Source organism: Caenorhabditis remanei, chromosome I, assembly GCF_010183535.1.
Source record: "Caenorhabditis remanei strain PX506 chromosome I, whole genome shotgun sequence".
Taxonomy (NCBI): Eukaryota; Metazoa; Nematoda; class Chromadorea; order Rhabditida; family Rhabditidae; genus Caenorhabditis; species Caenorhabditis remanei.
Window position 1 is genome coordinate 5,301,146 of NC_071328.1, and position 15,294 is coordinate 5,316,439.

At 39.6% G+C, this 15,294-nt stretch overlaps 1 protein-coding gene across 1 annotated transcript; it reads right to left on the reverse strand.

The window, feature by feature from the left end:
- Positions 1 to 540: 540 nt before the first annotated feature.
- On the reverse strand, positions 541 to 5,075 carry GCK72_000892 (uncharacterized protein; the record flags this gene model as incomplete). Its single annotated transcript, XM_003096569.2, has 12 exons — positions 541 to 681; positions 732 to 1,030; positions 1,080 to 1,343; positions 1,393 to 1,501; positions 1,545 to 1,642; positions 1,690 to 1,757; positions 2,005 to 2,173; positions 2,725 to 3,623; positions 3,735 to 3,845; positions 3,904 to 4,506; positions 4,748 to 4,949; positions 5,000 to 5,075. The coding sequence occupies 12 exons, from the start codon at positions 5,073 to 5,075 to the stop codon at positions 541 to 543; spliced, it is 3,039 nt and encodes a 1,012-aa protein (XP_003096617.2).
- Between the last annotated feature and the right edge of the window lie 10,219 nt (positions 5,076 to 15,294).

The following is a 15,294-nucleotide window of genomic DNA, read 5'->3' on the forward strand; positions in this document are numbered from 1 at the left end:
CTGTAATTTAATCAAAACCAGAGCATTTGAATTTGCTTTCGCGGACTGCTACATGTGCACCTCCTCATTGTATTTAAAAAACATTTTGCGAAAATTCGAGCCGCAATAGCGTGAAAATTCGCTTTGGCAGTGTGCCAAAATCCTACCGTAACCCTAATGATCGCATTTTTTCGTGGCTAGTTCGAAGGTTCCCGTGAGAGCTGATCCCTGTAAAATCCCACAATCCAGTGAAAATAACATCTTTATTATGAATAAAAAACATTTAAAATTTTGCAGAATAACAATGACCCGTATCCAAAATTAAAAACATTGAAATATTTGGCTTTAAAATTCTTTAAGGCGAGCTGTATCAGAAAGCGATTTGTTGGCACACACACATACTCTGAGAGTAACTATAAAAAAGAGATATATCCGGGAGAGAGGGGGGAAAACAAATGGTCATTTTAACCGGTCCGTAACAGAGATTGAGGATCAAATAGAAGAAGAAAACAATGGGATTTTGAAAGATTTTTGGAAGATAATTGAAAAATAGAAACAGTTTTAATCATCGTTCACTCGAACCAGTGGAGCATGTGAATCCTGCGGTCGGACTGACGTTTGGTCTGATATTGTGGAGTTTGTTCTTTTTACAATTGCTGCTTCAGCTGGCTGGTCTATTGAGGGGACTAGTATTGAGACCATCTGGAAATTACATATTGATTTGGTTGGAAGGATTCTGATAAGGTACTCACGGATTCCCTATAAATCTTGACACGATGAGATGGAATATCTCGATAGGCTTGTAGATCAGTATCATCCGTTCCGATTGATCCATCATCATCCCCCATCGATACTCCACTCAAACTCTCCCTTCTCATTTTAACTGGAGCATAGTCTGGACTATCTCTCATTATGGTTCTTTGAGATCCACTATCAGTTCTTCGCATTGATCTCGGTCGGAGGACACACCAATAGCAGACAACACATACTAGAATAAGGAGGCAGAGGAGGATTGTGAGGCCGACAGAGTAGAGGATCCAACGGGCGGATACTGAAAGAAGATTGTTGGACGAATAGAAAGGGCTTTAATAAAAACTTACACAACTGCTCTGGCTCAATAATATCTGCTGTGAAATCCACTATATCTCCGTGAGGCGACGACTCCAAAATCGGAGTTCCGCCCTCGGTTTCAGATGTGAATACTGGTTTTTCCCAGAGAGAATCATCCAGAATTCCAGATTTCGAAAGATCGGGAGCACGGATTTGGTATGGAAGGAGTTGAGAGTGTAGATCGACTTGATGGATCACATTCGATGGGTGGAGGACAGCAAAGTGCTCATCGTATTCGTAGGAGAGACCGAAATCTGGAAATTTTTATTTGTTGAGAAGGGGCACCATGTGTTCTAATCTTACCATGAACAATAACTGAACTCCACTCGTCTTCCGTCTCCGCAGCTGACACTGACACATTGTTCAATACCAATTTTCCAATGTCTGATACTACAGTATGCCATCCATCAATCTGAAAAATATTTTCTTCTGAGTTTCAGTAATCTCACTCTTACATAAAGATCATATTTCTTAGCCGAGTGTCGTGTACCCATCGGTGTCCGCCGTTGAAGCTGAAGAAGATGGACACGATCGTCCAGGAGATCCAGTTGGCCTGAAAAAAGCAGAAATAGAGAAAATCTACAGTAGGAAAAGACATACGAGAAGCAGTGTCCTGCCCGTGGAGTTGTACGTTGAGAGTTCCATCGGTTTCTAGGTTGATGTTGAATCTGTAAACTCAAAAATAAGAAATTAAAGAAAAATAGAAGAGACGCAGAGAAGCTAGAGTGTCTGCTTCTCTTCGTCTCTCTTTATCTTTTCCAAACTTCGAACGCTCATAACTTTTTTGTTTTGAACCCAATCAAAAGGAAGACAACTAATAAAATATAGGAAACTTTTCGATCTTCATTTGGTTATTTGAAAATTTTTTCCTAAAATTTCTAGTTTTTGAGATAAACTCATTCAAAAAAAACTCACAATGTCTCTCGATGAGAGTTGAACTCCACAATCCTCTGTGCTTGATTGATCTGTTTTGGAAGGGCGAATTTCAGCCAGACTTTGCTTAAAACTGCCTTAGTGTTTTGGATATCCAAGACAATTTGGTTTTGGGATAGGAATGCAGAGGACAGGGCAACTGGTGTGGAATCTGAAAATTGAGGAGGTTGGGTTAGGTGTTTTTGAATGAAAAAAGAGAATCGGGGGTGATAGGTTCAGGTATTTGAAGAATTTGAGACATAGGAAAATCTGAATTTCGAAATTCTGAAGACATAGCATCTCAAAATTTCAGATGTTACAGAAAAAGTAATCGTGGAAATCCAGAATTCAAAAAATTAAAAATTAAGAAAAATTGGCAGGTGAAAGTTCAACATTATGGAAATCCTAATTTTCAAGAACTTCGGATTCTCAGAAATCTGGAAAACTACGAATTTGCTTAAGAAATTCTAAATCTAAGGAATTCTGGAATTGAGAATATTCCCAAACTCAAAATTTCAGAATTTGAAAATTCCGAAAATAGAAACAAAGGTACGATATCAGGTATTCAGAAAATCAGTGGAGTGAAAAATTTGAATGTTGGAGTCAAAAAATCAGAAAATTCAAAATGCCACAATTTCAAAAATCTGAAAAAAAACCAAAGCTTGAATTCAAATTTTTAACTCAAATCACCGAAATCCTACCCACGAAATCAGTGGAACTAACCTCTCTTTTTCTCACAAATTCCTTCGGAACTATTGAATTGCAACTCATCAGCACAATCACAAATCATCGGAGATGACTGCAACGGTCCTTGTGATCTACATCTCGTGTTTTCCGAACAACTCGGTTGACACTTCGGACAATCCTTCCTCACTGCGAACGCATTCGAATCGTATACTTCATTGAGCATCGCCTCTTTCTGAGCCTCAAAACTCGATGAGATATCCACTTTGGTTCCTCGAACGAACACATCCTTCACACATCCTCTGAGTACTGGCGCCTTTTCTCTCGTATTCTCAAAGTACTTCTGCTCGGCTTCCGATCGATACAATCCACGTCGCTTCTTCTCATGCCATGTTCCACCCACAAATAGCCCCGCCCCCTGAGATATCTGAGGGATTGCGTAAACTTCTGCCAAACTGACGTTAGCAGACGATTGAAGACGACAAACAGATGAATCGACTGCCAGATATATCTCATCTCCACCACCCCAAAGAATCGTTTGAATCCATTCGTCTCTTCCAAATCCACGTGGATTCTTCAAAGTGCATGCGGAACATTCTTCATCTTTTTCTTCAGCGTGTTTACAGTAGACTGCAGAAATGGAATCATAGTGATAATACACTTGAAGACGTCCTTTCCCATTGAAATTCTGCCAGTAACCAAAGAAAATCAAACCGACATCTGAATCGGATTTGAAGTTTGTGGAGATTGCAGGGATGGCTGCTCCATTCGAATCAACATCGAAAGAATCTTCGAAATGAAGGAACGAGAGTCGATCGAGATCTCTTCTTAAACTGAATGCTCCCTCTTCTTCCTCATCACATTTACTCAATCCATCGAATGTTCCACTCAACTTTGAACATCCACAGCCAACACACATCGATCGGGTGCTCACAGTTCTGAAAATAAGAGGCAATTTAAGGGGGATACGGTATGGGAATTGGCTGAAATTTATTCTAGGGTTCGCCAAGCAAATTGAACTTTTGATCTATGTACTGTGAAAAACTCACTCTTGCAATCTCTTCTGTGGCTTATCAAAACTGTACATGCAGTCATCGTTTGTATCTGTTGGATCGATCAATTGAATGTTTCCATTTACGGATATTGTCAAGGTGACAGTTCTGAAAATTTCTCTATCACTTTTTTTGATTCTTCGAAAAATAAAGAAAACCAACTCACTTATCCGTATCATCAATAATCGATTTTGTCAGCTCGATCTCTGGGAAATCATCAATTTTCAAGAAATGACTATCCGGTTCACTATGTTTCACAATTACAGTATGCCACGTGGCATCTGATAAATGACTGACTGCAACTGGGACTCCGCCATCTGTTCTGATGAAGAAGTCGTTCTCCAAACGGACTTCAGAAATGGAATCCCCGGATCGAAGTGAGAAAAGTGTCTGATTTGTTGTATCAGTCTTGAATGCAAATGCATAATTCCATTCGAGATTCGCTTCCAAATCCACTTCGAATTTTCCTCGAACAAGGCATTCCGGTTGGGTGATATGTTTGCAGAGGAGACGAGTCGTCGTGACGGTCGGATTGAATTCGTAGTCATCTTCATCTGGAATCAGATGTCGGACACCAGCGAATGATTCATCGAAGAGAAAGTCTTGTCGTTCCTCTCCACTATACTCGATTCTTGTCGTTTCATTGAGAAGTGAGACCACTCGAATCCCTCCTTTCCCTGCTTCAGGAGCACTTTTCCAGTTGACAGTCAGGGTTTGGGTGCACTGGGAACGACGGACGAGTTCTCGGAGATGGTATAGGTCGAGCACTCTGAAAATTGAGGATGTTTTCTTTTTGTATCGAGAAGGAGAGCAATAGAGGCTCAGAGAAATGAGAGTGTCTGCTTCTCTGCGTCTCCCTTTCTCATCGCTCATCTTTGAACGCTTGTATCTCCAGAAGCTTTGCTCGGATCAAAACGTTGTCAACTAATAAAATGTAGAGAATTTTATTTCCTCTATTTCATCAGTTGACAACTTTTCCCTCTTTGGAGATATTCTCAGGTAAAACTCACTGAAAATTGACGGATTTCTTCGCCATCACTTGATGTGAGTTCTCCAGTGCCGAGTGAATTTCTGTGAATGCCACGTCATTCTCGAATATACATTGAACATTTGACTGGACTGAATGATGATGTCCGGCTATCGGAAGTACTGAACTTCTATGAATTCCAGCGAGGTAGTGATTGTAACATGAGAATCTGGGTTGAATATCACCTGGAAAATAAGGAAATTGCGTCAAAGGCACGCCAGATTTGATAACTCACAATTGACTAAAATAGCTAAAAACAAATGAAGACTGGCGATGAGACGTAACGGATTGTCCTTCCGCCTCTCGCTCATTTTGAATGAGCAAAGGGGTCCAACAAGATAAAAATAAAGTGAGAGTTGAACCTGAAAAGCAAAAAATGAGTTGAAAAGATAAAACGCGGGAAAGTAGAAGTGTCCTCCGGGGACGAAGATGAAAAGTTTCGATTCGGGGTATAAACGGAAGGATAATCGTGCATTTCCGGAGATGAAAAGGAGGGAGTAAAAATGAGAAGAGGGGGGGGGGGGGGGGAGCTGGCGACGTGGGAGCCAGGAGCGGTGGGCACGGAAGCGGAACGGGAAAAAAATTGGAGACGTGTTGGGAGGTCTAGGATTGGAAAGAAACATTGGAATATTCAAATTTTAGGGGGAAAAACGAAGAGAGTTGGGGATCGGTACCATAAACTTTCGGGTCTTGTGATTGACTTGTGGGTATTTTGAGACGAAGTTGTAGAAAGTTTGCGCATGTTTTGGGTGTGTTTTGTGATAAGGTTAGAACTTGTTGATGGTTGTGGTTAAGTTGTGTTTTCCTGCGTACAACTTGTGGGTGCCGTGTGGTTGAGTTGTACACAACTTGTGTTTCGCTTGACTATAACTTGTGATAGACTTGTGGGTAGCGTGTGCTGGAGTTGTGTCCAACTTGTGTTCGAGCTTTTTGTGCACAAGTTGTGCTAAGCGTGTGTTAAAGTTGCGATATTGTGGTAGAGTACGGTATGTCTTCCAATTTTAAATCTTTCTCTCTCCCATAAAAATAGAAAAAAAACACAAAAAGAAGGAATCAAAACGAGGTGGGGCTTAGTGTTTCCAAAATTGCTCAACCCCCAGAAAAGGGTAAAAAAGGGAAGGTTATGTGTCACGAAACGTTTAATAAATCATCGGAGAGAAGAGGCAGGTCAGAACAAAAAAAGAAGTGATGGAATGATTTTCTTTTCAATTTTTGAGATGAATAAAACGGGGAAAAAAGAAGAATTCCATCGTGGGAAAGTTGTTGATCGGGAGAGAGTGTACAAATGGGTGAACGAATAATTTAGAAGGTTTAGAATAAAGGATTCAACAGGACGCGGAAAAAAATGGAGAGAAAGGGGGAGTGAGAGGGTCAACAAAAACAAGAATCTAGAATATTCATGTGTATTCAGAATATTTGGACTATGGATTCTGGAGATCTGAACTCTGAAAAAAGTGTTTTCAGCCTATCTGGAATCGAACCATAGACCCTTTGATCCATAGGCATCTCTCTTATCCACTCGGCCACCAGAGTACGTGGGTACGGTGCTGCCAGTTGGCGCTGCGAGTTGACGCTGCGTCTTGTTCGCAGCGCTATCGCTGCGCGTAGGATCCCCGACCGAGTTGCCACGGTGGCCTAATGGATAAGAGGGATGCCCGAGGAACGTAGGGTTATTGGTTCGATTTTAATGATGGAAAATGATTTTCAAAACTTTTCTGACATGTTTGATTTCTGGTTTTGATGTGAAATCTGCCAGTTTCAAAGAAAAAAAAGAGAAAGAAAGAAGAAGACATTTTTTCTCCTTTTATGGAAAGTTCTTCTCACTTTCGAAACATACCATCTATAGATGACTCATCTCGTGTGCATGCACTCGAGACGGTCTCGTCCTTTGAACGGAAATGTTTCGAACGAAAAGAAGAAAAAGAGAAAAAGGAAAGAAGAAGAAGGAATATAGGAATTCCCTACTCTTTTGTGAAATCTCTGAATATGTCATTTTGAAGTTTTTAATTATGAAGAGTAGTAGTAATAGTAAAAGAAGTACATATTTGAATGATAAGTGTGAAAAGATGGGAAGAATAGAGTGAGAGAAATAGTGTGTGAGAGGAAGAGAATTAGAGAAAGACAAAGGTTAACTTGGAAAAGAAAAAGGGAAAGAAGAGGGGAGAAGAAGCAACAGGCTCCAGAGTTTTGATGTGAATAAATTAGGATTAAAAGTGAAGAAGAAGAAGGAGAAGAAGGCGTTGGATTTTGGAATAAGAAGAATCAGAATCAGTGATCCCAAGGGACAAGAAGAAGCGAGAAGAATAAGGAGTGCTCTGTTCGAAATCCCTATTGTTGAAGTTGTTTGGACGAGTGATTAGGCGCTGATATGACGATGGAAAATAAACAAATAGTGAGGGGAGCACCTGGGCTCGAATAGCCATAATAATACGTTTTTTGCTGGGAAAATATTATTTTGGGAAGAGAATGGATGACCCATACAGAGAGTAAAACTGAGAGCCTTATATTAGGAAATTGTGAAATTTGGGAAGAACACTGATAAGAGAAAGGGAGAATGATAAAATACATATTGTGTTGCTTTTTATTGTTTCGGGAAACTTTTAGAACATCGAAAATCATTAAGAAAAGGGAAGAAGGTGATAGATTTTCGAATGAGGATCTTCAGTGAAGAATTTTGAGTTTCTTAAATTCAATATTAAAAGTTCTGGCAAAGCAGGTCAAATTGAAAATCGTTGGAAAGTTAAGGCTTGATAAATCTGTTGGGCTAGAAAAGCAAAAACTAAAAAGTTAGGTCATGAAGTAGTAATGAAACTTTAAAGAGAAACACGGTAACGACGAATTTGATAAAGTTTTGAAAATTGGAAACCGCTGGAATTGAGCGGAGCTTTGCATTGCTATATCTTTCTCGAAAAAATCCTTACAGAAAAGATCTCAAAGTAGCTCTGTTGTTGGGTCGGCCGCTGCCAGGCTTCCCCTACCACCGAGTGAAATGATTGTCTCAGACGTTGTCTTACGTTCCTCCGGTAAAATCGCCATATTTCTTCTCCATACTATCTCATTAACTGGTGGTCTGGCCCAATTGCTCATTATCTACGCCTCCTCACTTCCTTTATTATTTATCTTCTACCATACCGTCATTCTTCTTCCTATCTGTTTAAATCTTCTATAATTATCTTACAGTTTACATTCTTCTTAGCCCCTTCACCTCTATTCATGTATTTCTCCGGTTATCTCCCTTTTACTGGTGTAGCATAAGTGGCATGTTCCCTCCTACAATAAATAAATACAAAAGAGATCAACTACAAAAATGTTGATCTAGTCTTGGACAATATTCACAGCAAATTATGGTCAACTAGGGTTATCATTGGCACCATTACATCCTCTCAAAGATGGCAGCTTCAAACTGTCAACAGTAAACAACTGGGTGCTGGCAGTGAGCAGCATCGCTAGACAAGAAGAAGAGAATAGAAAAAAACGCGGAGTTTCGCAAAAAAAAAGACAAAAGAGAAGTGTAGGTAATAGTGTAATTAATGAGGAAGAATTGGAGGAGGAGTTTTGAAGGATGCAACAAAAAGGTAACGCTTGATGCCACAGCCTCCCGTCCCAAAAAGTGCAAACATAGGAGCGCTGCGAGGCTCGCGAGCACTGCTGCGGTGGCCGAAGAAGAAGCAACGTTTTCGAAAAGTGTGTCAACAGTTTAGCAAATAGATTTGGCACTACTAAGTACTTGGCAAACAGTATATCACCTATAGGGATGATACCACGAAGCACCCAGAAGAGAGTAGGGAGGGATTACATGGCCTGTGGGAGGGAAGAATGAAATGAAAAGAAATTAACAAAAAACGAATGTAAACAAGTGAAATTAGTCAATAAATTGGAGGTTGAGCGGGGGGAATTGATGATAAGAAGAAAACGCTGAAAGTGAGAGAATATGTACAAATATGTTTATGATTTCGGACGAGAAAAGAGAGAGGGAGAGAGGGAGAGATACAGACAAAAAATGGGAACGGCTCGTAAAATAGGAAGAGAAATATGGTGGGAACGTTGACAGGGTTCCAGACGATTCTACAGTATAACGTGGGAGCTGACAGCGTTGAGAACAACGGCGCAGCGTCAACTCGCAGCGTGTTATCCACGTGCTCAGGTGGTGGAGTGGGTAACAGCGATGACTACGAATCTGAGGGTCACTGGTTCGATTCTTTCAGGTGTTACACTATTTTTATTAATATTTGAAGGGGTAAGGAACATGAGAACTTGTGGATCTGAGACGTTTCAGAACCAGACGTTTGGAAACCAAACCATTTGGCAACTTTGAAAATTTTAAACCAGACGTTTCGAAATCATGACATTTCGGTACTAAACGTTAAGAAAACAACTGAAAAGAGGAACACTTTTTTAGTGATTTTCATCACGTTTAGTGCCGAAACTTCATGATTTCGAATCGTCAAGGTTGCCAAAAGTCTCGGTTTCCAAACGTCTGGTTTCCAAACGTCCCGGAGCCGATTTTGTTGGTTTTCCGACATTTTTCAAGTTAAAAACCACTCCAGAAACTAACATCATCATCTGAATACAGATGAATTTTAAATATATAAACTGGCAGCCAATTTGAGAGTAAGGAGAGGCCTTTCGACGAGAAGTGGATGGGAATGAAGGCGAGGGGCGTGGGAGCGGAAAACACGAAAAATTGCAGCTAATTTGGTATAAAATTTGGAAGAAACGGGCGGGCGACTTGTGTAGCTTTTTGTTGTTTTTTGTTTGCTTGTTTTCGTTTAATTTGTAGAAGTTTCTAATTTAAGAAACTTTTTTGGAAGCCCGAGAAGGTCAAAAAGTACAAAAAAAGATGGTTCTCAGGGGGCACTCAGTATGTAATGATGTCACAAAAACCGCAAGGAAATGACATCTTTCCAAAACAAAAAGGGGGCCAAAAAGGGTGAATGATCCAATGTGTACTGTATTGTGCAATAGGTATAAAAACAAGCAGAACGAAGGGAGAGAGATGAAGTGAATGGGGGACATTGTGGCGTAACTCAAGAAAAGTGAATGAAGAGAGAGAGAAAGGGGGAACAGGTAATAAATATATATTAACTGCAATCTCGATCTCTCCAGGTGACTCCACACGGGGGGTGTTTGAAATGAGGAGAGGGAGGTCTATTTAAGTGCCAGATGATGAATTATTTCAATGAGAGGGAGGGGGAAACGAACGCGAAATGAGCTACCTGCGAAGGTTTGGAATCGGGAAGGATTTCTGGGAGTTTACAGTTCGATAGAGCATGTCAGATTACTCAGAAAAGTGATATATATATATATATATTTTTCTGAAATTTGAAATTCTGTGTTTTCAAAATTGAACAATTTACGAATCCTGCCTATCCCGATTTCTGAATTTTTGATCCTCCCAGTTCTTGGGTTTTCGAAATTCTCAACTTGCCCAGTCTTCTAGATTTCTAAGATTTAGAAAATCTAGACATCCAGAGTTTTCCAGTTGAGTTATTTTTAGAGTTTATGGATTACCGTCTACTCATACATATTTTCGAAAATCTGAATTTCTCTAATTTTCTGATTTTCTGATTTTCGAGATCTCTTGTTCGATAGGACTTGGCATTTTTGAAATTCAGAATTTGAGAAATTTGACTTTTCCTGATTTTGGAATCCAAAAAAGATAAGTTTATTGCTAGATTCCAAGCTTTTTACATTTTGAATTTCCCGGATTTTTCGAGATTCAAAAGTTCTGGTAATTGAGATTCTTTGTTGTGGTAATAAACCATCTCACAGTATGCCCAAATTGTAAGATATATATCTTTGAATTTTTTCAAATCTAGGTCTTTAACTTTGTAGTTGTTCACGTTTTTGTACAGATGCTCTCCGGAAATATTTGGATTTCTGAAGTACGGTACATCAAGAGAAATGGAAATTTTTCTTAAAACCAGTTTGAAAAGGATTCGTGCAGTTGTAAACTAATAAAATAAAGATTATGGTTCAATTAATACAAAAAATAACAAAAAATAAAAGGAACATCATAGCCCGCTCCTCTCTGACGCCCCATGAAAGTTGACGGGATCTGATGTAGTATAAAAAAACAGCTCCGAGATACGGAAGGCTGTAATTATGTCACGGATAATTCAAATCATTGCATTTTTCGTAATCTAAAAAACTTCTCTAAAGAAAAAAAATCTCAAAACTAAATTTAGGCTAAAGCTTTAGAATCTCAATACCAAAACAACTCAAAACAGAAGTCAAAACAAACAAAAAAGGGTCAGTGGATGAGCATAAAAGCGGAAACGATGACCAAGAGGAAGAGGGGAAAAAGAGCAGGTGACGATTTGCATGAATTATACAGAATGATCGTTTTGAGGTTCTACCGACCATATGCATTGGGTAGAGGGAGCTCTCTTATTGTTGTTGACGTTTTATGGATTAACAATCAGAAATTGAAAAAGATGGAGAGGGAGGAGGGTGGACAGATTGTTTGACAAGAATTTTATAATTTGGGCATACTGTGAGATGGTTTATTACCCGAACAAGGAATTTCAATTACCAGAAATTTCGAATTTCGAAAAAGCTGGGACATTCAAAAACGTCGAAAGCGTGGGATCTAGCAATCTAAAAGTTTCTGAACTTCATAGCGACAAGACTGGAATACGCTAAAATTCCAAAGTTTCAGAATCAGAATTTCATAATTCAAGGCATTCAGACAGCATAGAAATTGAAAATTTTGGTTTTTGGAAAGTTGGAATTCAAAAACTTGTAGTCATCGGGACCTCATGTATTCAGAAATACAAAAAGATTACGAAAACACAAATCTGGTAGAATGAAAATATTGGAACCTGGAGAATTGGGATTCTAAACTTTTAGAAATAATCCCATCTTGATTCTCCGGCATCTCCGATTACAGAAAACTGGAAATCTCAAGGCTCAGAATTTCAAAAATATGAGAATACAGTAATCCATAAAGACGGAAAATTCTAAATACCTTTGCAAATGTTCAAAATTCGGAAAACCGACCAAGCTGAAAATTTCGAAAATTCAAAACTGGAAGAATAAAAAATACTGGAATCTGGAAACTTGGAATAGAAAAAACTCACGATCCATTTAATTTCGACTTTAAAAGTCTAGATTCAAGTAACTTGAAGATCTCAAAATTTTGAAAGCGCGAGAAACAGGAACTTCGAAAAATATGAAGACACAGTAATCCAGTAACTCAAGAGTATCGAAAAAATAGACGATGTAAAAATTTCTGAAAAATCAGAAGCTTCAAAATCTAGAAACAGAAGAAAAAGTGTCGATACTCTCCTCAAGGAAATTCTGATTCTCAGGAACACCACAAGAGAGACATGATGTTTGACAAGTGACGACGGACCAATATTTTACAATTCAGAGACAAACAAATAAAACGAAGAAGGATCCCTTTCTGACCTTCAGAAATAAGGAAGACAGGTAAGATGACTGGGTGAGGAGACACAAGAAGGCGAAACGATCATTATGAGTGACACCAATTTAGGGCGGAGAAGGGATCAAGTAACGACATGGAGGAGACAGGCGGCTGGGTGCAACAATAACGGTGCGCCAGTCCAGATGGTCATTCGACCAAAAGCCGACCGGAGAGGCGGTAGAAGAAGAAGACCTCTCCGGAAAACGGGTTTCAACTGACACTGAGTGGATAAAGAAAGAGAGAAAAAGGTTTCGATTGAGACCGGCAAAGGGATCTAAGTAGGGAGATGAGAGTACCTGCTGTCAGGTTGAATCAGGGTGGAGTAGACAAGCTCAGATCAGATGTTGAATGAGGTGAGGAAGGGTAAGGGGATTCGAGGGAACGCCAGGAATTAGAATTTAGAAATGAACGTAGAACAAAATCTGGGGTGCAGAAAGATCTCAAAAGCTGGCAGCAATCTGAAATCAGTCAACTTTAAGAGATTGTCACGGCGTCCCGTAGCACGCTGTTTTCAAAATTGAACTGGTCAAACTTTCAGACCTAGATCTCCAATTTTCTAGTTGACAACTTTTGGGTTTGGAGATATGACGTCTGGAAGTTGGGTACCTCTGTTGCATTCAGAAGAAAGTCACCACTTTCAAGAGACGTATACAGAAAAGTTGTTACTATAAAAAAAAGAGTTTTCGATTTGAAAAATATGAAAATTTAAGTTTTAGAGAAATAACGGGACTATAGGTTACGGTGACACAATATCAAAGACGAGCGTTTTCCCAAAAAAAGAACCAAAACTTAAAATTTTTGAAATATTGGATAAAGATGGCTCTATTCCAGTCTAAAAACTCGAACGTCCCAAAAAAAACACTTAGACGCCACTTAAAACATTTAAACGTCCTTTGGTCCCAAAAGTGCTTAGAAATGTTTAGATGTCCCAAAAAACGTTTAGACGTCTCATAAAATATTTGTTGTAAATATATTATGGGACTTCTAAACGTTTTTTTGGGATGTTCGAGTTTGCAACAGACATTTAAAGTGGAATAGAGCCGAATGAATTGTCACAGTTTCTTTCGAAACCGTTCTAACTGAGAAGATCCAATTAGGGAAACCGAAAAGCAAAATTCAAAAACTGCAAGAAAAATTTCACAAAAACTGTCCCCTCCAAACCACAAACAAACTAGTTAAGATAACAATCTCTGCCCGTTTTCTTTTCTAATTCTCACCCTAAATGCTACCTATATAGATGTTAGTACGAGCCGTCCCCTTCTCTCAACGCATGTCTCATTCTCTTCTCTCACACATACCTAATTACAGGTGTCAATATATACGGACTTTGCGTGTCTGTCAATTCAGATCCATGTCAATATGGGCGGTTTGGGGATGCCAATCTCGAAAAGGTCTCGCGCACTTGTCTCTTGGCATCGCGCCAGGTTAACCCCTTCCTCTCCAATAGGTGTCGCTTTTGATGATGAAGCGATGACAGGTGAGAGATAAGAGTGATGTGAAGAGACGCAGCGGCATCGGATGGTGTGAAAAATTGATGTTCACCGACGATAGAAAGAGTTTTGCCGCCGTCGCCTCGTCACCAATACAGTACGGAAAGGGGAAAGTGTCAGGCTGGATGATGAACATGTCTTCTGAAGAGATTGATCCAGAAGATGAGATATGGGGTTGGGGAGGGCTTTGAATGGTAGAAGAACGATCCTGGATTCAAAAAAGATAATTTTAAAATTCAATATTTAGAATATAGAATTTCGATCATCACTTAAAAGCAACTCTAGCTTCCTAGGCCGTCTTTATGCGACCTAGCTGCCAACCTCTAGATGGCCTAACTTTCTTATTAGATGTAGACTTCTAGACCAGCTCTTTGTGACCTAATTACCATTGGTGGCCTAGCTTTCCCGAACTTGGTTTTCTAGGCCACCAACTTTGAAGGGTACCCAAACTTTGTGCTCAATTCAGTGACCTAAATTTCTCAAGATTGGATTGCTAAGCCACCAAACTTAAAAGTCCCATAACTTAGTCTAAATCCAGTATTTTGAAATTTCAACGCCAGAACCTGAACTCAACTTATGACCTATTTAATGGCCTAACTTTTCTATTCTTGGATTCCTAGTCCGTCAAGTTCTAAAGCACACAACTTCTCTAAAATATGACGTTTTCGTTCAGATATGAACCCCCAAATTTGTGCCTAGTTCAGTCCAAGTGTTCTCGAGAGTTTTCCCCAAAAATATTTTTGCAAAACGACTAAATTATCTGTACGAAATTTGAAACCACCTCTCTCTTGTCCACCCCGCCGCCAAAATATGCAAATTTTGTTATTCAAAAGTTTAGTGAGTAGAGAGAAGGAGGGTGTCAAATTCTTCTTCTCGAGAACTATTATGTTTTGGGAGGAAACGGAAGGAAAAAATCGAATCGAAACACAAAAAAGTTCAGTGTAATTCAGAGTGCGTCGTCCTCTGTGTCCATCTGCCATCGAACATTCGTTCGCATTCTTCAAAAAGTTTACGAAGCGTGTCTAGACGGGGCAAATATGGAGAGAAAAATTATATCATCTTTACACAAACTTTTGCAAAAAAAGTTTTATCGTCATGCAAAACCGAACAAAAGACCTGTTGAGTGACAGGCGGGTGCGATACCGGCTACGCCACCGACGTGAAATTTACATTGATGGTTAAGGTTATCATGAGAGTGCTCATTTTGGGAGATTTCGGCAGCGAGTAAGCGCGTAGAAGGCGCGCCAGACTTCAACAGCAAGAGAAGATTGAGTAAGAGTGAAGTAAAATGAATAATGAAGTTTTATGTGAAGCAATAAGATGGATGACTTCAGGAGGAGGAGGCAACTGCTCGCCGTCAGAATACTGTCTCTCTCTTCGAAATGTGTTACGTAAGAGATGGAGTGACACAAACATCTGGCTCATTTAGACATTGGTCAAACGGTTGGCCAACGGTTTGAATGGAGAGAAAAAACGGATGAATTTTCTTCTTCTTTTTTACCCGGTGAACAATTGAAATGGTGTCCCCCGTAAATGGTACGAATAGGTGAGAGAGAGTGGACACTGGGGGTGAGTAATCATACCCGACGCACCGATTGTTCGGACTCAGGT